This window comes from Platichthys flesus, chromosome 12 (assembly GCF_949316205.1).
Source record: "Platichthys flesus chromosome 12, fPlaFle2.1, whole genome shotgun sequence".
NCBI classification, from domain to species: domain Eukaryota; kingdom Metazoa; phylum Chordata; class Actinopteri; order Pleuronectiformes; family Pleuronectidae; genus Platichthys; species Platichthys flesus.
Window position 1 is genome coordinate 7,739,305 of NC_084956.1, and position 24,891 is coordinate 7,764,195.

Genomic DNA, 24,891 nt, shown 5'->3' on the forward strand with positions numbered 1-24,891 from the left:
ATATTAAATAGAGAATTTTTAGTTTCTTATCCTTTATGTGATACCATAAAAGAGATATCTGATTGACATCTGCATTGTGAACAGATTCATTAGCTGCTACACCAGTTGTTACTGTAGTGTTAAACCTCAAATGCTTCTTGATGTTATCACAAAAGACATGGGTGTTTAAATATCACTGTTTGCTACAAGGAATTGTTACAATGCACAAACTTTTCATTAAAAATAAAGGAAATCTGGATTTTGTTTGATAGAAAAATCACATTCAAGTTCAGGAACAATAGTGACACTATGTCACTGATTCTCTGCCTCTAGAGGGTTATGAAGGTGATGCAGAAGACGTTTGCTGTCATGATTTGAGACATTCCAATGATTTAAACCTATATCAAATCTCTAAAGGGCCATCCCCTTGGAATTGGTTTAAGATGACTTTTCAGAAAGGAGTCACCCGAGTGAAGTGGCGCCTTTCAGCGGATTCATCCCTCCTAGCCAGCAGACTGAAAGAATTGGTCAGAGGTGCACAGTGAGGAATTTATGTATCATCAATTGATATTTCAGACATACTGTGTTCTTCTTCCTCTGACATTTTCTTATGCCCTCAGGCCAACGCTTCTTCATTGCAAACGGCCTGCGGCTTCACCGGAGAGTCTGCCTTGATGGCTGCGTGTACGTGTGTGTGTGTGTGTGTGTGTGTGTGTGTGTGTGTGTGTGTCTTTGTGGAGAGCTGATGTCATATCACAGGTCCAGCAAAGACCTTAAGTAATGACTCTGCAGGGCTTTATGACTCCTTGATAACCTTCCATTGGCACGAGCAGCAGCTAAATAAATCTGTTATCCAGGGGAGGTTTAAGTCAATGCAGTCTCTGATAAGGCAATCCCCGGCTGCGCTGGCGGTCAGTTTAATTTGGGAGGGGTCGTTTTATTGATAGCCCACCGTAAAACCTCTGCATCCCCACAGCTGGAACGCCTTGTGTCAGCAGTGTATGATGGATAAACATGTCCGATGCACGTGAAATAATGAGCTGCATAATTAACTCCATAAAAACTACAACTTTAATTTCCCTCAAGCATATGTGACGTGTTTGTGATCGACGCTTAATGTAATTAACATCACTGCCCTTTCCTTACTGACCGAATGGCTTTGAGAAAGGAGCTTACGGCTGGAGAAAAAAAGAAAAGGAAAAAACAACCCCTCTCAGATGGTGTTTTCCCTGCATGAGGAAAAAAAAACTGGTGGATTTCTCATGAGGTTTTACAACACCTACACATTTCCCTTCTCTGGAAAAGCTTCCTTAAGTTGTGGTGGAGGATGCCAACTTTCAAACATGCTCTTTTCCAGCTGTGGTTGCTGGGAGAGTTTGGATTTCCCCGGCTGAGAACACAAGTAGGAAGTCCAGGGAAGGGCGGATTTGACTGTACATGCTGCATAAACATAATATTAAATTTACCATATATCTATTAGTGATATATGATATATCTTATGGTTCCTAAACTTTACGGCCCACAACTTTCCGAATAGCCGTGGCAGAGACCTGCAGCACACATTTTCCCAAAGAATATTGATTTGAAAAAGTTGACAAAACGATGCATTTGTTTTTTAGTGGTGCTGTGAATTGAATTGTTAGTAAAACACCTCAGGAGTCACAAGGAGAAAAAGACAATCAGAAGACTGATGATTATTTGCATAGTTCTATTCTAAATTAAATAGTATGATATAGCTTTTGGCAGGGGCAAATCCAGTGGCAGGGCAAGGGGTAACTGGCCGGAGCTGAAATTTGATTGGCTTCTAAAGTGCCCCTCTTCTATCAGTAGCCTTAAAAACAAGTCACTTAACTCAGGGATGTGACACCGCGAGTCACAACCCCTAGTTTTGAGAATCACTGTCTTATAGCACAGGAAAGACACGACAGAATCTAAATGCTCCTCACTCTTTCACTATCACGTTCTGACTTGTGTATCTGTTGAGAAGGCTGCAGAGTTTTCAGGAATAATTTCACAGTACGCATCACCCACGGGGCAGAATCTCATTCAACACACAACAGCGGACAGGCTCAGAACAAAGGAGAGGGAGCGAGACCACAACAGAGAGGATAAATAGAGCTGAGGAATGGAAAGTCCCGACTAAAGGAAAATCCAGCAATGGGAGGAGCAGGCAACATGGGAGGAAATCACACACTGCGGTTATGTCAAACTGAGAGTCCGACATCTGGATTTGGCTGAGGCTGCAGTTGCCAATAAGCTGGTGGTGCTGCTGAGTGACCTTGTGTGTATTTACCCCGGGTGTAAGCTGGCTGAGAGGTCTGCGCTCCTTCCCCTTCAGCAGCAGCGGTACGGTGGTCCCCCGGCGTTCCTGTTTGTTTGCCTCCCCTCCCTGTTCGGCCTGGTCTGGACTACCTGTCAGAGGATCATCAGCACAGATTCATTTCACACGAACAACGGAATCCAACAACACACACACACAAAAACACACTATTCACAGATTCAGTGGATTTGGTCAAAATAGCCTGAAAAACAGAGACAAAACAGTCCTGTAATGTCCTCAATAATTCAAGCACTACAATAATGTTTCATACAGAGAAGAAACCGTGCAACAAAGACAGGGGAGCTTCAGAGACACGACACAGCACTATTAAAGATTGTGCACTGTGCTGCTGAGGAAGGGTAAAAGCTCACTCTGGTTCCTGTGAGGAGAAGTGCTATCCCCCAAAGGGCTTCTGCAATAGGACCACAGCTACTGACAGTGCATCCATAATAGATGCTCTCTCCAAGTTCATAAGGAACTTTATGATATGTCCAGACAGGAACGGAGTTTAAAAAAACAACCGGCACTATGAAAACGTCTTTTCCATTCCAGCATTTTTGCTTCTGCCTCCTTTGTGTAGTGTGTTGTTGTAGGTCAGACGCGGCCACCGCAGTCTGCTGCTTTCCCCTGTTTCCTTCTCCTTTCCACTTTTAACCACTGATCATTTGCCTAAACTCTTAATCTCTTACTGAAGTCAAATCTATTAGCATGCAGCCTGCACTAACATCAACCACAGAGGAGAGAGCTGACATTTGAGCCTTTGAAATACGGCTCATATTTCTTGTAATTTGGTAAATTGGCAAATCTGGTAAATTGTCAGTCCAGTGTCAGTGCGGCTTAAGTGACTGTGTCATGTCACAAAGATTAAACGTCCTCGACTAAGAATAATTAATAGAAGTTAACATTGATGTATAATCAGCTAGAATGGAACTCAGTCGGCTCATAATAAAAAACACTTTCAGTCAAGCTGCACCAAATTGCAATCACTCATAAATGAGTCCCCTTTATATACCAGATTATCAAGAGGCAAGATTTTTCCCTCTGAAATATGAGATTCAGTTTTTTTTTTATGGGTTCTTTCTTCGCCTATGTCGGAAACAAGTTGATAACTGCAAATTGAATACCAGGGATAACAAATAAAAAATAGCTCATAGCTAAATTGGGTAAAATGCATCTTTTCTTTTAAAAATGTATTTTGTACGATTGCAAAATTATTCCAAGCATCTGTTTTTACATAATGATCTGTAACAACAAAGAAAAACAAAAAAGGTTTTCATATTGCTGCATATCAAACCACATATACAGGGAAACAGTTGTATCTACGGTCTGTAGCTTCAAGCTGAATGTGGGAATTGCAGCCACAACTCCCTCTGCGCCCTCAGCGTCTCTCTCTCTGCTTCTCCCAACACACAGCTGAGGCTGTCCCCACTCCCACGGTCCGACTCAGCATGTCTGTACTGTAGCATGCCCAGCAGGCATCCTGTGAAGCCCAATAACCGTTACACACGGAGAGGAGCAGTGGAGCTGGAGCGCACAGGAAGTGGAAGAGGGGAGAGGTTGTTGGAGGTTTCCACACTCCTGCTATCACCAGAAGGAAAACACAGAAGGGTCGAGCCGCTGTTTGCTGTGCATCTCCAGACGGAGCTGGTTCCCTAATCCCCAGAGACTCGCACAGAGAGCATCAGTGTCTGCATGTGCATGTGTGTCATCACAAAGGGGAGAATGAGAGTTCAGTGGTACACTGAGACGCAGCACCACTCTGATTCTACACGTTTTGTTTACCCTTCTCTCTGGCTGGAGATGCCTTCATTTTTTAAGCGCTCTGATGTTTCCTTTCTCTGAAGATGAGATCCAGCCACGACTCCAGCGCCGCCACCACAACCACTGCAGTTCTAACAACTTCAAACAGCCTGTAAAGGCAGTTTGTCCAGTCCTCTCAGCGTGGCCCTGACTCTCCATTTACCCACAGTGCATGATAAACTAACAAGGGCATAAAAGGGACCTCCTACATTTAATGGTGTATTTGAACATGTGCCGTCGGTGGTTTGTTGGTTTTAGTGGTGCATGAAAACCGCGTTAGGCAGACTGAGCAGCATGACTGAGACCACAGGCTGAGGCTAAAGTGCCATTAAATAGGAGCCGTAAAAAGAAAAGTGAGGCAGACATCTTGTTAATAAAAGACTTCTGCACTTCCAATGGTGTCCTTCGCACTTCATTTAGATCTCCGAGATACTGAATGAGCTCGGGCTAATTAAACGAAACCTATTCAGGGAGGAGACTGTGCCTGATAAACAAACTCGCTCAAAAGACATGTCCTCCAAACCACATCTGAGGGAAAACGCTGTTTATAGCTGTTCTGAAAAGCCACAGTTGTTTGTTCACATGGGAAGCAATGAAAAAAAGTGTGACGGTAAAGAAATTGAAGAGCAAAGTTCAAATTCTGCATAATTTCTCATCTCTGGCATGAAGTGGGTAAACAAGTTTGGACATTTTCCTTAATTTTTCCTTAGAGGTTATAAGTGAGAACACCACTGGGTCAGTTACACCGAACACTTTCCTGAACGTTTTCCGTCAGATCCAACCAATAAGGATCCTATGAAAAAGTGTAGAACCCCCCAAAAAGAATGCCAATATCTCAGGATGAACAAGAGGTGTCATGCACATGGAAGATGCAGACAAAGATGTCAACTTATAAAGATCGGGATTCCAGAGCTTTTTGAGTAAGGACTTGTGTGGCATCATGTCCCGCCTCCTACCCAGACACCAACACTCACCTGAATGCTACAGACATGTTTCCTGTATTCTAGAATGTGTTTAACTCTGTGACTCTCCTGCTGCATTCTTCGTATTTGAAAGCCCAATTAATGTCTAGTGCGTATTTGGATTGAGTCTGAAAGTTTCCTCTATATATTGTTGAAGTAGTGCCCCCCCGGCCTCAATCTTTTAACAATCTGTCAAGCATTTTTGTTTGAAGCACACTGACCCCTATAGTGTGTAAATCAAGTGTGTTTGTGCCTCAGTATAACTTGGAAAAGAGATTAAAGTTGTTGAGCTACATCTGTCGCTGCTCCCCTCAAAACCCAGTCATTGCTGTACCCTGAAAAGAGGCATCGCCTTCAAACAGCCAAGATGTATGACGTTCACGACCATTCGCGTGGGCTTCCTCCTCTTTGGGAGTCTTTGAAATTCAAACTAAATCTGGGTTAATGCCATTTGTTTTCTGGAGAGTATCTTGATTGCCAAGCCAACCACAGTTGTATATCCCCATATTGGACACAAGGGAGCCTCGGCTGCGGGTCGTAAAAAAAATAAAGTTCTACTTGGCAGCCGACGACATCTTTCCCCACAGTTTCTCTTAAAATAGCCTCACAAACCCGCTCTCTTTAAAGCCTTCTAAAATGTTGAAGATCTGACATCAGTTTTTCTTTTTCTTCCTGCCATTTTTGCATTCCATCCCTAGCGAGAGGTCCACTGCTAATTAACCGGTTGGTAATGTGAATTCAAACAGGACCTAAGGTTCACTTTTCTCAGCAGGGAAATGACACAACACTATAAACAAACACAATGAGCTGCAATTACTTCTGTCAAACGGAGGGCACTGTTGAGCTCAGGTCAAATATCGACTTCGTTATGTGTACAGGATAATATGTATATCGTGTGTATGCTACCTGCTGCACCGCAGTGATTTCCTGAAGACTTTCACATTTATTTGCATATTTTTTTATTGGAGAAGGTTGGACATAAAGTAAACATGTTGTGATTAAAGCGTGGGAACTGTGTGCATGTTGAAAGATGCATTTGTGCAGCGTGATTTGCATTTCTCTTAGCCTGTAGTAGAAACAGAATATGCTGCTTTGCATTCCCACATTATACTGTGTCTGTTCAATCAGCGACGCAACCACTGAGTCCCTCTCTTAAGATGCACCAGAGAGTAAAGGATGTAAGCAAGGTTAAAGCAGGCGGAGGAAGGACGTGCTAATCCATAGGCGAGGTGTTCAGAGACAGCAAGACGGTTAACCTGAAGGTAATGAAACCTCCTGCAATCTGACTAGAATTAAATAACGTTTGCATATAAACGAACATAATGTGTAGCTGATGGAAAAAAGAAAAAGGATTGTTGATGTGGATATGTTAATGCTGACAGCTGCGTCTAACTTATTCAGTGTTTACCTAACCTTTACTCGGAGTCAGCTCCAAACTAATTGACCCCATATCAGAGAAGTCATCAGTGTTTTACCCCACCACCATTCAAATGGTTGTCAAGATTTTCTTTGGAGAAGATTTAAAATATTGACTTCAATTTAGTATAAAAGTTCCCACTTGACATTAAAAATAAAGTAACAATCTAATCACAAAATGCTACTTAATGTCATATTTCTTGTTATAGGCTGTTTCAGAGATCAAGAATACACTTTAAAACTCAACTTTTAGACCAATATGAATTAAAAGTCCAGAAAGTGCTCACAAAACATTTTACTCTAGTTCCATGAAATTTTGGAAAAATCTGTCTGCCTCTGAATTTTATAGGATTTGATTGAAAGCGACAGAAAAGCTGCTAAATATATCAAATGGTCGGATTACTTTGTCAATATTAGGGTCACTTTCAAATTAGTTTGGTAAAGTGCTGTTAACTGAAGTCGATGATGATTTTCTTTATTAAGTTATGAATCATTGGCCTATTAAATAAGAAGAAAAAAGCAGTTTCGTGAAGACCAAGATGACCCCTTTAAAATGCAATTTTTTTGTAATAGTTATGACTTTTCACACATCGAGGCGATAAACAAAAACAGAAAATATTCACATTTGAGAAGCAGGAGCTGCAGAGTTTTTGACACTTTGGCAAAAAAATGTATGAATAAACAGACTAAAAGAGTTTTCTATTATCAAGATGGGAGCAGAATCAATTTCTGAAAAGCAGCCAAAGGAAGGAGACCACAGGTGAAATAGTTGAAGATGTTTTATGGTTGAATATTAAATTCTAACACTGTCCGATGCCTGTATTTATCATTATCAAAGTCAGACGTTTCATGCTGCAAACAGATAGATGACCTCTAAGACTCGCTCTGAACCACACAGGTCTGGTCTTAACATCTTTCAACTGAGGTCAAATGTAAATACAGGGAAACACTACGGGGCCCAGGAGACGTGACTTTTCAGTTTCTCATCACAGAGAACCGACCTTTATTAACAGCGGCTCAGACAATAAAATCCTGATTATGGATTGGGTAATGGTGGGGATTGATGTTCAATACCTGCACTGCATTCGTATATCCCAGCCCCCCCAGCCTCTAATCAAATCCTTGAGATGTATCTGCGGATGCCCTCAAAAGATGAATCTCTGCCAATAGTGATTTACTAAAAATGCTAAGAAACCCAAGATGAAGGACGAATGTCTTTTAAAAAATGCTGACAAGCATCACACAGCGGAGGGGAGTTCAGCTGTTGCAGCTGGATTTGATTTGAAATCTGGATATAACCCAAAACTATTTGTGGGAGAGCCCATTATACTGATCGTACATATTGATCACAAAAAGACAAGGTATTGATCCGAGCTCTAGATGTATGACACCACTGCATAGATGAGAAATAGGTGTTGTTATCATTGTGGACAGGTCTGATCTTTCATGTAAATGCTTGTGAGATTTTCTGAACCTATCAAAGACACAAGATATACACAATGGGGGAATATCCTGCATTGTTTTATACTTGTGTAAAATCTGTACTGAAATGTCTGTTGAGAAAAGCTTCAAGAGAGGTTTGATTTACCTAGTACACATTTAAATTAACAAAAATTGACCATTACAAATACAAAGGTCTTGGTTATTGTCGGGTAATAGATTGTTTAACATTCTAAAATGTTCATATATTTATGGCAAGGCTTTAAACTTACGGAATAATTCAATATTTTGTAAGATAAACTTCCTTAGACTTGAAATAGAAGGTTGAAACCACTGTCAATGTCTGTCCGTAAAATATAAAGTGTCAGCCTACAGCCAGTTAGTTTAGCATAAAAAACAATAAACAAAAAAATTGTTTGTGGACACAGATTGTTAAACAACATGTTAAACATAATGTCTGGGGACATTTTTGGCCAAAGCACAATGACCTCTTTTAGAAGGTAAATTCTGTGCTTTTATATTCATTCTTTTGTATGTGTAAGAACAAAAGCTAATGTGTGGCTGATTTGAGCTTTCAAAAATGAAATTGAAACCCCCTTACCGTCTGAGAAAAGGGGTCTTTGGTATTCGGTTTACCAACAACAATATCTAATATTCCATTTAGTAAATTTCAGACATAGTCGAATCTAGTCGTGATGAAGAGAGCAGGGTTTTCTACACCCGACACATAGTCCCTAGGGGTTGCACCTGAGACAACCATCTGAGCAAGAGGAGAATTTGAAGAAATTAAGTACAAAAGGAGTGCTTTGATCCAAGTGCAGATCTAAGTGACTTCAGTGTTTTCATAGTTCATGGGCCCCAGGTTCCAAATTCTCTCACCTAAGAAATCAGAGGATTAAAGATGCTTAAAGGTTTTCATATTTTAGGTCCAAGTGGAAATAAGGAGCTCAGCAATCACCTCATTAGAGTTTTATGAACACATCCAATTACTGATTCTGTATGAAAACCCCAGGGACCAACATAGAGCAGTGGATGAACCATTCAGAAACACACCCTGATCTTGAACATTTGAAAAAGACAGTGGAAAAATCAACAACATACACTAAGAGGTTGCTCCATTAGAACACGGTGGCCTCTGCTGAGGAGGTGATCTTCTCAGCTCTGACCCTTTGTCTTTGTTTGTAAGCAAGATCACGCAAAAACTACAGGTCGGATTTCCATCAAACTTGGTGGGAAGAATCCCTCAAATGTTGGTTAAAGATCCAAATCAGGGAGCAAAACCATGATGGTTTTTTTTATAACTTTCTTTGACATTTCAAGATAGGATGCTTTTTTTTAATTTATAGCTTTCACTGATTTCCCAAAGAATTATGAACGGGTGTCGATGGAAGAAACTTAATTATATTCAGAAAACTGATATGAATGTGTGCAATTTTACTTGGTGAAGTTCTGAGTATTCTTGTTAAAGATATGGAATAGTTTCCTCACTGCTGGGAGACAATAATAGCCACTTATAGCTTGAGATATTTCATGCCCTTCTTTAATTCACTAGCCTATTGGGCTCTGTATTTCTCTTCAGTACAGCAGAACAGTGGAATAATCTGCCCACAAATTGGAAATTGAGTGTGACACAGAGCATATTTTAATAGCCCTTAAAGAAAAGTACCACTGGGACCAAGAAAAGACTGAATGTTGACATCGCTACCCCACGGCGGGCTCTCCATTAGCCACTTAAATGCTGCTGGTATTGTCTTGGCGTGCTCTCTTCTTATTGTTCAGTTCTTTATCCTGTGTTAATGACTATAAGACATTATTTTGTTTAATGTCTGCGATTTTTAAATACAGTACTGTATGGGCTTTTATTATCTAAAACATGCACTCACTCATTCAGTCATGCTTCACCTACATTGTTCCCTTAGTAACAAAGAGCCTAATATAGTGAATTCCAGTACAGCTCATCTCAACAGAGCCATTCCTGGAAGTCAGAGTGGCGTGGAACTTCTCCTGCAACATCAAATCAACAGCAGGACCGCCGAGGCTGTGCTGACATTTATCTCATTAGCAAAAAGTGTGAGTCACCCAGACGAAGAGAAAGACATCACAATTATCTTTAAGAGTTTATACAGTGTAACCATAAGACTGGGTCTGAGCCTGGGGTTCCCTTTCATAACAAGCGCGTTCCTCCAGCACATCAAACACACTGGTTTACAATTACTCACGTTCAAAGTCTCCTGATGAATCCTTTGATTCATTCATTCTGCTGCTGACATAGTGTAGTTCAACCTCGAATACGCTGCTCTTGCAAAAGCGAAGATATAAAAAGCAAGTTTAAAGGAGAGGCTCCTTCAACTGATAAAAATTTTCAAATAATAAATCATCCCGTGAAACATGTTCAACCGTCTTTTCTCCGCAGAGAGTAAATGTATTTTTCATTTAAGCGTTTCATCTTGAGCGGCATAATGAATTGGCTCGCATGGCAGCACGGTCTCATGTTGTTCGTGTTCATGTTCTGCGGCAATGAGATGGAAATTACAGAGTGTTCACTGACAAGACACAACGGCCAGGGCTGTAATTTTCAGGCACTTCAATGTTCAAAGGCAAAGTTTGAAAGGCCTCTTCACTAATGATATCACATTTTATGGAGACTGATTAAGACACAGAATCAGAAGGGATTCTATGAAATTCTTCTTCTCCTCGACTCAATGAATAGCCTTTTTTTCGGATTTCTTTTTTCTCGTGTTTTTTTTTATTTTTTTTATTCTTTTCAGTAAAAACTATCACCGCAAGAGGTGTAACAGTGCAGGTCTCAAGTATTAAGATTTGAGTAGTAATTGTAGAGTTTGAATGCACTGGAAAAAAATGGGGTATAGCTGTGCCGGCAATAAATCATTTTGTTATCAAGTTGTAAGTCTACAACCATGGAAGCAGCTATGTGACGTATTTCAAGTTATTTAAGAAAAGTCATAAGATCACTAATTTAATTAGAGTACTTTATCTTCTGGGCACCACATATATCTATATCTTTATGGGAATACAAAATAAATACAAAATAAAGCAAAACTGGCACTCAGTAGAAATCATAATCCACTTAAATTTAATCGAGCCACACACTTAGGTGTCAGAACCCTAACTGTGCCTTATTTCTTTCCATCAAGACCCATTACGTATTCACTGTGAAAATGTCAAAAACCAATCACTAACTTGACATTTTTAAGAAAGTTTCATGGTAATTTGTTGTGTAGTTTTTGCATAATCTTGATGAGAACTCAACCAGCCAGCTAAGAAACAAACAAGTGCAGACCCCTAATAATAAAGTTGTTGACCAACAAATAGAACAACACTCTCAATAATAGTTACACTCTATCAATTTGTTATTTCTGTAGGAAATGTAATTCTTTCCAAACACATCTTTTACGAAGCATTTGACTATGATAACTGTAACATCACCCAAAGTATACAGCAACATTGCAACAACAAACATCTTCATTCAGCATCTTTACTCTGCTCAAGTTAAACAATGATGGAGTATTTTTTACAGCCCTGCACTCTGGTACTAAGTTGTCCAAATCTAGAGACAGCTGATATTCACAGTGGGTGAGACCAGAGTGAGAAACAGGGGCTGAGGAGCACACTGAGAAAGTCCCAGAGCCTTAAGTGCCCTCGTTGCCTCATTTCAACAATCCCTCCTCTATCAACTCCCTCATCGCTGTCTTTCCCCTGTGATGACACACAGGACTAATTAGAGCTTAAATTGAGAAGGTGTTAATCCTGGATGTGGGAACCCTTAAATCCATTCCTGACAGAGCTGCCCGTTATTGGCCTTAAAGAGTAAGCTCTAAGGTCAACGGCTCCCAGTGGAAGAATGGTAACAGGAGTCTTCTCGGGATGGGGTGGTGAGATTAGCTTGAGTCCCATTTCCATCCTGTGGGAGCAACAGTGGAAAAGACAATTCCTATCTTGTCCGGCGCAGATTTGGGCATTATGTTTCAGAGCTATGGGGATTTGGTTTTGTAGGATTTGTGGATTTACCGGAACTTATCAGACATGCTTGGTCACCTAAAGGCCGTTAGTGAGGGACACAGGGTTCAACGAATATGGATTTATAACCAAGCTAATAGCAGAGTAATGTGGAAGGCAATGTCAGTCAGTCCTGACCAAACAAGTACTGGTTGTGTTACCAGAAAGTTTCGTACAGACATACACTCGCTCTCCAGAACGTGAATCCAGCGAGGACCCCCTGCTGTGATCAGACATCAAATTATCCTGAATTTCATCGGGATCTATGCTAGGAGGCCAGGCTGAGAAAGTTGGCAGAAACTGCGGAGCTTCTCACTTGGACATTTGCTTTCACACATGCACTTTCTCCAGAGAAAATACAAAGGAACTGCAGAGTCCAGTGCATTTCCCGAAAGCAGCTTTACACACCCCCACACACACATTTAAAGATCAAGAGGTCCCAAATTGCTGCAGGCACAGCAAAAGCGACCTCTGCCTCACGGGTCTTCCTTCACAAAAGGTGCTCACTTGATATAATATTCTCTGAAAACAGCTTCTATTCCCTCAATCAAAAGCTCCCATAAACCATAAAGGCTGACGGATTAAGAGCACGCCTGGACTGCAGTCAACAATGTCTCGCAGTAAATACTCCGACACACAGGTGTGATGACCTTTCTGTTGTGAAATCATTGATGTAGGACGACCCGGTGCTTCAGCCTGCTGTGCAGCTGTGTGTGTCAAACCCAAATCATGTAGTTGCATCCCTCCACTTTCTTGTCCTCACCTCACTCAAATCTAAGTGAATCCTAACAATTCTTAAAGAATGGGGCTCTGTCAAAAAACATTGACGCGCAATCACCTTTCTCAAGAATTCCCGTCTTTCCTCTGGAAGCCAAAATATGCCCGGTTTATTCTGTAACACCTGAAGCCTCTCATTCATTTTAAATGTGAAAACTGCGGGCGTGGACCGCTTGCAAATCAAGTAACTGCCTGCATCCTGCACCGTAGCATAAATATCAACAGCTTGCTGTTCGCAGATAAGATGTGACAGCAGAGACTCCCTGTTCCTTTCCTACTCTACATCTATTCATTATTCCTTTCTTGGACACAATATTTTTTCCTTCATCTTAGAGAAAAATTGTCTGTCCCACAAAAATGTCTGCGCTTCACAGGAAGTATGACACATTCAATCACGGGTGGTAAATGGATGAGCGGTGGGTGACTGCATTCACACCTGTCTCTGTTTCTCTTTGTTCCGTGAAGGATGATGCAGATTGGGGGGGGGGGGGGGGGGGGGGGCAACCACCTATTGCACCAATGACTGACCACTGTCTGACTGCGAGTGGTCAAACAACAAGATCTCTTTTCTCACAGTTTTACAATACATCCATCACATAACCCCATTTTTTGACATTTTCCGGACTTTGCCTTTCACATTTAAAGAACGCAGCCGGACATTATCAGGGTCCGATTGTGTCCAGAGCATTGAGGCGAGGGGTGGCGTCTGGCTAGAGCCTGAAGGAGGCAGCACATGATGGATGAACTGCACTGTGGAAATCATGTATTTTTGTTTGAAAGGATTGAACCCGGCATCGGCCTGTGTTGACATAAAATCTCTTCGTCTTTTTGGGTGAAATCTTCATTTGTGTCTTTTAAATGTATGGCTGCTCATATACAACCAGAGACAGTGTTTGCTTCTTTGTTTTTCAGCTCTTCAGTTTTGTTGTGTGTTCAAAATGTGAACTTGAGGAACATGCCAGAGCTTCAGCACATGTCTGAAAGCAGCTACACTGTCTTTCCTTGTCTCACTCATGATTATCTGGAATTACAGCATTGTTCCATGTGATAGTTTCTCAGATTATCACACAGCAGTGTGGACCTCTCGTGCCATCTCATAACATCGGCTTATCTATTATATCCGCGATCCTGACATCCTCGGGCAGAGGGGCACGTTGTGAGCAAGAGGAGGCTAAATCACACTGAAGCTATAATGACCAGTGGTGCATAACAGGGTGAGACGTTTCTAACTGTGTCTGTTGTTCCCTCGTTGCCAACAAATCAATGCAAGTCGGTCCTCAAAATGTCAAGTGACAGTCACCCCGTTGGGTTTGAAAGACAGACCAGAGTGAGGTTCTTTTTCTAAATGGCTTCTTTTTTTTAGCGAGCAGTTATTTTACTCAGCAATGCAGGAGGAAGAGTATGACTTACATCGTAGAAAACTTTGCTGAGAGGTGGGTGATGCTCCTCCGAGACCCACACAAGTGTATGTGTGTGCTTTTCTTTGTGTTTCAGGGCACCAGGGGCAGGTTTTATTCTCCTCTCCACCAGTTTGTTTAGACGACACAGACGTTCTAATCTTTCTAATTAATTCTGTCTGATACTGCGGTCTGACCAGATGATATCCTCAAATCGAATCCAGGTCGTTTGCCTCTGTCTGTAATTATTTATCGAGTTTCCTCTGACCTGAAAAAAAAAAGATCAGATTCCCAGAAAAACATTTGATATGCAGAAGAGCGACAAAGGCTACAATCGCACTGATGCATTTTAAACTGAAATGCATCATCTCGGCTACATTTATGCCAGTTTTTAAGCTCCTAAGACTGAGAACTTTGTAAATACTGCTGACTATGTTTTGATTGTTTGCATTTTAGGCTGCATGGGCAGAAATGGCCAGAGAAGCAGTCACCGGCACTCTCATCCTGATTTGGTCTTCATGAATGATGACTCTTCCACAGTTGGTGAGTGGAAAGCCTTCAGTGAAAGTTCCAACCCATTGTCGATCTAGCTAAATACATTTTAGCTCTTTCTGCAGTCAGTCTTCTTCCTGTTTACACATGTATGCCCAGTGTACATTTATGGTCATGCGATTGTTGTTCTTATAGGACGTCTTGCATTTTTACTGTAATATTTCAGAATACAATTGAGTCCTGAAGGTTGATAACTCTTCAGTTGAGATTTCACTGTTGATTGGCCGGATGCACTCAATAGTCCAGTCTTGTCTTGGCCGAGGTTCTCTATAGTCGGATCATCCTATGTCACCCTGATTAACTGCCAGTAGCTGATGCGATGCTGAGTCAAATTCGTCCGTCTAACTCTCTCTGGGGAGTTTGGTGTGAACAGCTGCTTATGGCTGGCGGCGATCTCTCACCCTCTCTTGTTGACTGTCCATTAGTCTGGAATTAAGGCCTGAAGTTTTATTCACAGTCACAAAAATGAAAAGGAAGAAGATGCGTATAAAGTCGTGAAACTTTATTATGGCAAATTAAATGACTGAATACATAATAAAAGACAACGAGGAATATGTCATCTTGACATTGGGCTTTCGGGCAATCGCTCTGACCCCCGATGATCGTCAAGATAATGTACGATCACCACAAACCCAGTCATAAATTTCATTTTTGGAAACATAAATATGCCAATCAAACTACTAACTACTGTTCTTTAACCTGATCAATTATATTTTTACAAATTGATATTGCACAAACATTTTTACATTGAACAAGAATTGTGTTTATTTTTCAAGAATCACTCAATAAGCTCAACCTTTAGAAAACTGGATGGATTCTTTTGGTATTTTTTGAGTAACATGTATCAGGGACTAAACAACATCTACCAAGGGTTAGACAATATGATAAGGAGTAAATTATCATAAGGTACACATGGATGTCACAATGTTGTAAAGTCTATGAGAACACTTTCATTTTAATCTGAAACCAACCTAACTGAATTCTTGAAGATATAATGAGTAGTGCAGAAATACTGGCTTCAGGACCAGGATATACTCATTGTGATACTTTAAAAATCCTTCCAGACAAAGTTTCTTTAATCCGCCACATCACTTACTTCAGAAACTGCTAACACAACACAATTTTTGAATTTTATCCAGGTACCCAATTGCAACTGAGTGCTGGCACACTCAAAAGTCTGGTGGCATCAGAGGACTGAATGTCAGTTGGCTCTTGTCCATAGATGGCTGCCAGAGTTGGAGTTTCTGAGTGTGCAAACTTGGGCAGATTCGCGCTGAGAATGAGTTTCAGTTAGCAGCACTCATGCTAACTTTGGGCAGCCATCAGATCAAGGCAGTGGCCCAAGTACGGCTGATTCTGGCACTGCTTTCACCGCAAATCTGGCTAAAGTCAGGCGACCAGTTGTACCGGATTTAGGCCACTATTCATCCAAGCTATACTTGGCTTTGCACCCAGCATATACCCTTGGCTGCCTGTTACATGATATTCTGTTATATCTATTAATCCATCTTTCTGCTATATTTCAACCTATTTATTTATTACTTTAAAAATAGTCAACAGTCCCTTTAATGTGTCAGGGCATGTTTTGTGATCTGATACCCCTGACTGCAGGATGAATCATTTTGACAGTTCCTTCCAAAACTGTAACAAATCACTGTTTTCTTATCTTGTTAGGTCATGGTTAGGGATTGGTTAGGTTCTGACACAAAAACAGCTTGATTAGGATAAAGGAAAGATCATGATTTGGGTTTAAACCAACTGATTGGTTAAAAATGGTGAGTGATCTATCATGGTATGGATAAATCATAGACTGTCACTATAGTAAATGTGAAAAATAGAGCGATTTATTAAATCACTCAGCATCCAGACTTTTCTAACCAGCCCTAGCGTCACAATACTTTCTACAGTGGCCACCCCTTGAACAAGAGGCGTAATTCCTACAGCCGCTACAGGAATCTTTTATTTAAATGTAAACATGTGATGCTTACGGACGTTTTCTGACATGACTGACGCTGTTATTTTTCTGGTGAGGTCAGATTCAAGTTACGATCCCTGGTAATGTAATCAATTAAAGGTACTCTATGTGCATCTACTGTTTTTTGTTTTTGGCCATACTGCTTGGCTTCATTACGCTTGTCTCTGAATGACATGTTATACAAACCCACCATGCTAGGTATAAATTAAGCTCAAGTACAAAAAAGTCAATATGCTTCGCTGGGACAAGGTTTTTCTTTTTATCTACAGCTCATTAAAAAATAACAACAGAATTTTGGAAGTAAAATAAGTTTTCCTTTTATTGCTATATCTATTTATACATAAACAGATCCAAACAACATGTTAGGAGAACTGTGGGAGACGCTGTAGTGTGTTCTCCACCAAGGTGGATGGAGGCTATGACAAACATTTCACAGAGAGGCTGAAGTCAATATCCTGCTGACATCAAAGAGCTGGTACATACTGCCCTATTTCAATATTCACACTACTCCATAAAACTATTTATACTCCCTGCGTTCATATATCAGCGAAGGCTCTGAGTGAGAGCTTTAATGACCCCTCACTGAGATGATGTGAGCGGTAAACATCTCCCGAACTGCATCTTTCTACCTGTCATGGAGTGTTTCAAGGAAGCTTTGCTATAATTTGTGTAAAACTATTTACGATGCACCCTCAGGTCGACATGTTTGTTAGACCCAAATCTGAAACAATAAATGTTAAGTGCACCTTTTTACAATTCATTTCCAGTCATGATGTTAACATCTTTTTCTAACTTAATGTGACATTTTTCATCTTCTCATGTGGTGCACTCCTGGTGCCCTCTTACTGTGGCGATGTTTTTATGAGATTAAAAGAAAGTTTTTAATATATTTTGATACTTATAACTTGCTGGATCTACAAATTGTCAATTTTGGTGGATCTGTAAAGACAGATTTTTGTTTTCCATCCTTATCATTGCCTCTTTCTCTTGCTACTACATACACAGACACACAATGACACAAATAAATACAAACATTTGTATCCTGGCACATGTTTTGTCTCCAACACACAATACTCTGTTATCAGTGGCTTATTCTGCAGATTAAATTTAGTAACTGAACAAAAACAACATCCGGTTTACGTTAACAATCTAAAGATAAAGCTGTATCCTCCTCACTGTTAAACGTATCTGTCCATTCCAACAGCAGCCTGACTTCCTTTTATTGTTCTGTTAAGATCAGACAGATGGATGTACAAAAAAACAAGCAACTCTTCTTCCCCTCTGTCTGCCACAAGTTTGAAATGCACAAAATGACAGTGTGTCAGACAAGAGAAATCACAGGCAGATCTTTTGGGGGTGGCTTGGGGTGAAAACACATTTCCCTTGCCATCCCAGTTTTGGCATGGGCAAGTGGGGAAATCTGATGTCCGATTGCTAGTGAATGCAGGGAGAGATAATACTCCCACAGGTTCCTTTAGGTCCTAGCAGCAGGAGCTGTTCCTGTGACGTAAAGTTAATTTAACAGCAGTTGCCTGACCACATCGTGAAACACTGACCTGATATACTTCTTTAACAACTGTGATGAAAATCTCACCACCTTCCTCACTAGATGAGAAGTATGATAGACCCCCATATACCAGGCAAATGACGAGCCTAGTCACAGTGTGATGTCCATAGCTGTGAGAGCACACAGGGTTGCTCACAGTCCGATTTCACCCAGCAGCCACCACAGCCCCTGCAGCCGGCGGCAGCTCCCTCCGGCCCTGGCAGCTTACTCTGCAGCCTCTCCCATTTCGAACCACAAACAATGACGGCTGATGGCTTTTGTTTGGGTTAAATCCGTTGGTCGGGTTCCCAGCCTCCCCCAGTAGGAATACAGTACAGTCACAGATGAACAGCCGCTGGGATGTTGTAGTAGATATTGCTGTTTAATAGTGACTCATATTTGATTGTGTTAGGGCCAAACTGCACCTGGCTAAACTCGAATTGCCTGCAGCTACCGACATCTCTGAAACTGCTCGTTCTGCAGACAAACGTCCAAATTTCAGATCAATCATGTGAGTGCTCCATACAAAAGCACCCAGTTTAAGAAAGCACTAAAAGCAGCCGTTTCAGGCCCCGAACAAAAAGTCACATTCAAAGCTCAGAACCTGATATTATGTACTTTAGTCATATTTTCAATTGGAAGCTTAGAAAAATGGACTTTGATTGTTTGATCCACATAAATGGACAAACACTGGACACCTTGATTGATTAGAGGCAATGGTCTAGATATTTGGGATCCAATGCAAATCATTCTATAATATATAAAGTATATACGTGTGATGTAGTGCAAAAATCTATGACCAATATTTACGATAAATGTATTTATTTTTCCAGCAAATATTGAGAACCTATTATTAGTGATTCAATCAGCATATACATATATTTTTGCCACAGTAGGGCCACATTAGGGCTCATTTAGGGCTCATGGGGCGGTGTGGCCTAGGTGGTAGAGTGGTGGTTATTCAACAAGAAGGTTGCCGGTTCAAATCCCACTCTTTCCCATCTGCATGCCGAAGTGTCCTTGGCAAGATACTGAACCCCTAAATGGCCCCTCATAAATGTAATAATTGTAAGTCGCTTTGGACAAAAGCGTCAGCCAAATGACATGTAATGTAATGTAATGTAGTTTCTGCTGCATTAACAAACGAAGAGAGACATGTCAGTTTCAAACAATGTAATCGTCACTGCCCACATACGTTTACATTTGTGTTTTAAGTTAGCATTTGTTACACAATACAGCCACTAGAGGGCAGCACAGATTTGAAAGTTTCTGACAACAACAGGTGGAGCTCGCAATGTCAACAATAGCTGTTTGTCCCTGTGCCAGACGACGAAGTAACATCTTTTAAATGCCTGTATTTTCTACCCTCTCGCATAGTCTCTCCTCAGAAAGTTATGCCATTTTTGAAACAATCGTCTCACTTGAATTATTGGCTACACTGCCCCCTCATGGTTTCCAGTGGTACTACTCCATTTAGTCTATTTCAGACTTAGACGGCTCTGTAGGTTTCTCTATAAGTAACTAACCCTGAGCATAGATGACCCTCTAGAGTCCATGAACGTTTCTCTAGATTCGCCTCCGAGAGCAATTTAAAAAATGCTGCGTAATCTTTTGCATCAAGTAAATCTATGAAAACGAGTGAGATTAGTGTCTCACTGAAATATCTCTAAATACGAGGTAACCCTATTTAGGGCTCAGCGATTAAACCATGTCAATAATTTATTCAATATAATTTTCATCAACAGCAATACAAGAAACGTTCAAAATATATCGATATGTTGCTCATATGTGATGATTGATCGACTATAAATAATAATATTACAAGTATCGTGATATGTATAGATTATCGACTGATCTTTACTTTCTTGCCTCGTCTTCCAGCAACTGAACCAAAACAAAGGGCTGCTCGGGTTGTTGAACAATAAAATACAAAGTCATCGTTAACCCTTTAAAACACCAGGTTCCCTTGACCCGATGCTGGCTCAACGTCTGCAGCATCACATGCAACGAATCAGTGGCAGTAGATAATCATACATTTGTGTTGGGCTTCACTCACCTTCCCGTGAGCTGTCAGCAGTCCCCGTGGCCGCGGACAGGCACCAGAGGCGGAGGGCGAGGACCACAAAGGCAAAGTTCCTCCGCCGCCCCCAGCCTCTCATGATGGAGCTCGGTTGGGGTGAGACCGCGATGCTTAAAGCCCCCGGGACCGGACTCTTCTCACGGGATGGAGACCGGGACAACTTCACGCTGGTGGACTGGACACACACACAGGGAGGTACTCAACAACCCTCTGAAAACCAGGCTCCTCCGCGGGAGTCCGGCGGGATGCGACGCGCTGTCACTCCGAGGACGAAGATGTCAGAAAGTTTTTCCACCACAACGCCGGGGGACGCGTGACCGGGGCCGGCCGCAGGGGAGCCGCGGGCAAACGCATGTGTCAGACGGGAGTCGGTGTGCGGAGGTGTCGCTCATGTGATGGTGTGAGCGTGAGGGAGCGGTGGAGCAGACAGGGAGGAGGAGGAGGAGAGGAAGAGGACTCGTACCCGAGCAGACACACTGGGCCATGTGCGCTCCACACCGCGCTGGGTCCTAGAGCCGGATCTGTTCATGTACTTCTGTTGTCTTTTAGACTAATCTATAATAAATAAGTGTACAACTTTAAATACAAGCCAGGAAGCTTTTAAGATGTTTAAAGATCACACAGTTACACATAACAGGTAAAACATACAAAATAAGGTATACACAAATCTATATACGTATATAGATACAAACACTCAAACTCATGCATACCTACGAGAATAGAAATTATAGATAATTCATAAAAAGGCTAACCTATAGGAAATCAAACACTCCTTCACCTGGAAGTACACCTCACTTTCACAACTTCCAGGTTATATAGGGGGCGCTCATGAGTTTGTCCAGAAAGAGAGGGTTCCACTTAAAGCTGCATCCATAAAACCTTGTTTTGACCTTTGTAAGGGGATCATACGGGTGAATATTTGTACTTTCATCTCCATTTGGTAGAATATTTTTTTACGATGCCTTTTATGACCAAGAGACATTGATTTTAGCATTTGAATTAAACTGAGGGTGAACCATAACAACCCATCTCTTTTCCAACCACAGAGGATGGAGGTGTATTAATGAAGCTTAGAATTATGTCAATAGTAGATATAACAACCTGTTGAATTTATCTAACAGTAAATAAGTACTTTGATGTATCTCATCTTGTTCCTGCCCCGCTTGTCTCACTGCCTCAGTCTCAACAGACGTGGTTGATCCACAGTGGATTAAGAAGATCGACTCTTCCTCTAACCCCCTCCTCCTGAACTGTGGTGGATGAAGCCTCGGAAAAACATCCACACTAGATGAAAGCAAAGCTCTGATAAGGCCAGGGCCCTGAATGTGTTTAATTTGGACTATAGTATTGTTTGGGAGGTAATTTGGTGGAAAAAAAAGGTTGAGACTCTATGACTAGATGTGTATAATGAAATAAAAGATTAAACGTTTCATCTTGTCAACATTAAATTCCTGTAAAAGGTTATTTGATCTAAAATTAAATTTTTAAACAAAATTAAACAAAAACTTTGGTTTGAGTCATGTTGAGGTAAAATAGAAGCTCTTCATTACACAATTTCAACATCAATATTGTATATTTTAAGCTATATTCAACAATCAGAATTGTGCGTAATGGTTCTTCGTAATGGTTCTCTATGAGTCGCCACCCAGGATACCTGGTCTGGTTTAGTCGTAATCTTTCTCAGTATTTTGCCTACGCTGCAGGCAAAATACTCACAGACGTCTGTGCAGGTGTCAGTTCACTCCACATCTCCACTGAGGCTACAAGCTGAGCTAACTAGGATATATTTATTTCTTTATAATCCAATAGTGTCATAGTGTCGCCCACCTGTCTATTTCCATTTTCTCTCTGAAGAATTTTATTAAAGTATTACACCCCCACTATTTTAGGTTCCGTCTCTTGCAACTTGAATTGGTCCCCCCCCCCCCCCCCCCCCAGCTTTTATCTCCTGTTGCTCACCACCATCTTCTGTGATGCCAAATTCATTAATTCATTGGGAACACTACAATCGCAGAGCCACTGTTGGCCATGAGACGAGATGTTCAGATAGAACGAGTGCCAGAGTAAAGACTTAATGATTAAACATTTACAACCGGCGGCTCTGCTTGGACTCCGTACAGTCAGACCCTGAGCTCAGCTCCTGTTCTCCTCTCTGACGCAGACGTATCAGCCTCAACCCTCAGGTCGTCTGAGTCAGTCATGGCCGTCAGGGAGCCGGCCGAGGGGCTTCACAGCAGACAGCACACATTATGAGGAGATAGCAATGTGACACACACCATGCCTATCAGAGAGAGAGAGAGAGACAGAGAGAGCGAGAGAGGCTGATTGACAGGACTCGCTCTCCTTGTGTACGACTGCCTGTCAGACTGCGCTAATCATCTGGAGGCTACATGGCGGGAGGAGGGGGAGGACACTCCCTTGTGGATCCCCCTTTAGAATGGCCTCGCTGTTCACATAGATGTCATTGTTTACATAAAGATCGACGACATGATTGCTCACCCGAAGTGAAGCCAAAGCATCTTGCTCGCCACCTGGTGGTTTGCTGCAGTATAGCTCATGAATCCACCTCCTCCATGTTAGTGGATGTGACATGGACCAAGATAAATCTGAAAGATGTCTTCTGTCATTTTAGGTAGTTCTTATCACACTGATGTAAATTTGGTTTGAATCAGTTAGTTGATAATGTAAAAATGGGGTGATACGTCATGATTGACGGCTGAGACTGACTCGTGATTGGTCGAGCAGGTGTAGTGACAGGACTTTGCAATCATGGCTCCGTTCCTCGATCGCTTCTCAGATGGTGACCTTTACATCCTGGATATTTTGCTGTCATTTCTGTATAGTGAGAGGAGTATGGAGCCGTGTCGTCCATCTTCACATACAGTCGGTAGTTATTACAGTGCGTTTGGTTGCTGTGAACCATAACTGATCAGAGAGGAAGATGTCAGGTCAATCTCTTTCATTCTGGAAAAGAATAAAAGCCCTGATTTAGAGCTTAACACACTCAGTATTTTACTCCAGATTGATCCATCACTAAAAGTCTGCCACAACAGACTGTTTTTATTCAGCGAGACTGTCTGAGACCTGCGGCACGTGCCCTTCCCCTTCTCCTCCTCCTCCTCCTCCTCCACCTCCCAGCAGACTCCACTTGAGATGTTAGTCACCTTTTGCATGCTCTATATGTGGACTGTGGTCCCAAGCTGTGCTCACAAGTCTCCTCTCTTATTACAATGTCATCTCCAGTTTGGAGCGCTGTGACAAAGGCCCCTTTCACAGGCGCTGCCTGTCTCCTGAGTTCGATTAGCTTGGAATTCCACTGTTCCGGATGGGAGGTTCCAGAGGCCTCGAGGCAGATGTGAGAAAAAATGGCTCTCCCCTCGCGTCTCTCTCTCCTTTATACAGCCTCTGCACCAACGACAGAGTCAAGGTGCTCTGCACAAAAGCAGAGATTCAATTTCCTGGAAAGTGACAGCGTGTCAACACCCAACGTCATTGGAATTCTTCTATTTCATCTCCAGATACTTGAGATGCATTAGAGGAGAATTATACTATAGATAAGGAACCAAATCATTAGGAAAGAAATGAGGAGAATTACTTGATGAATCTGCTCTGCATTTAATCTCCGGGTGTATTAATTTGAGCAGGGAAGACAGATTACAGTTCATTAATATTTCAAGACCCTTCACGTTCTTTTATTACCAGTGTGTCTTTGGTAGGTGATGGCGCTGGGCTTCGTAAGTGACTGCATACAATTCAATTACCTTAACAACATGCACCTTAAACATCATATCTCATTTTATCTAGAGAATCATTTCACATCGTACTTTTGGTTGAAAACATTTTTTATTTTGTAAAAGTCTGCCACTGTGGAATAGGCAGACACATCCATCTGTGTCTTTGTCTCACATCACATCAAACAATGTTAACTTATAAACAGGTTCATAAAAACTGTTTTTTTTTATTTGACTCGTTATAAATGGTCAATAAATGGAAACTTTATGTTCATAAATCATTTACTAATGCTTTAGTGATTATTCCTAAACCAACACTTATTTATTATAGCCTCTAGTTGCATCTAAGTATGTATTAAGACTAAAGCATAAAGCATTTAACTGCATTGACTATTACAATAACAACATTCAAAGTCTCCTATTCTGTACTGAACATGGAGGAAAGAGGGAGGAAATGATAGTGAATGATCCCCATATGCCTCATCTATCTTTGCAGGACTTGCTCCAGAAGTCTCTGAAAAACAAGAGAAACAACGATGTCGATAACTTGCTCCCAAGAAAAACTGAACAAAAACAGATCCATCTGCACTCAGACCTCCCATCGCTCCATCTTAAGAGCATCTCTGCACCACATGGGCGCGACGGCAGCTGCTAAATTGGCGTTCACTTTCATCAGCCTCGCTCCAGAGGTGGCAAAGCCCAGTTAGACTCCCTATCTGACCGAACACCCTGCCATGCAATCAGCCTCCTCTTACAGTACCGCCCAACAGCTCGAGTCTCAGTTCAGCCGGCGTTCAAAAACAGCCACCCCCGCTCTATCAGACCCTATATGAATCTTTTCTGTGTGTTGGAGACTTTCTGTAAAATGAGAGCTCTAAAGCCCCCACAAGTCGGTGTTT

The 24,891-nt window shown here is 41.6% G+C and overlaps 1 protein-coding gene across 1 annotated transcript in view; it reads right to left on the reverse strand.

Annotated features, from left to right (window-relative positions):
* Nucleotides 1-20,664, reverse strand: part of adam12b (ADAM metallopeptidase domain 12b) — a 76,748-nt gene extending 56,084 nt beyond the window's left edge. The window contains exons 1-2 of the mRNA XM_062401702.1: nucleotides 20,238-20,664; nucleotides 2,273-2,391 (exon numbers count right to left, since the gene is read on the reverse strand). Of these exons, the coding sequence (XP_062257686.1) occupies nucleotides 2,273-2,391; nucleotides 20,238-20,340 (222 nt within the window). The 5' untranslated portion in view covers nucleotides 20,341-20,664. The remainder of the gene's footprint in view (nucleotides 1-2,272; nucleotides 2,392-20,237) is intronic.
* Nucleotides 20,665-24,891: the final 4,227 nt, after the last annotated feature.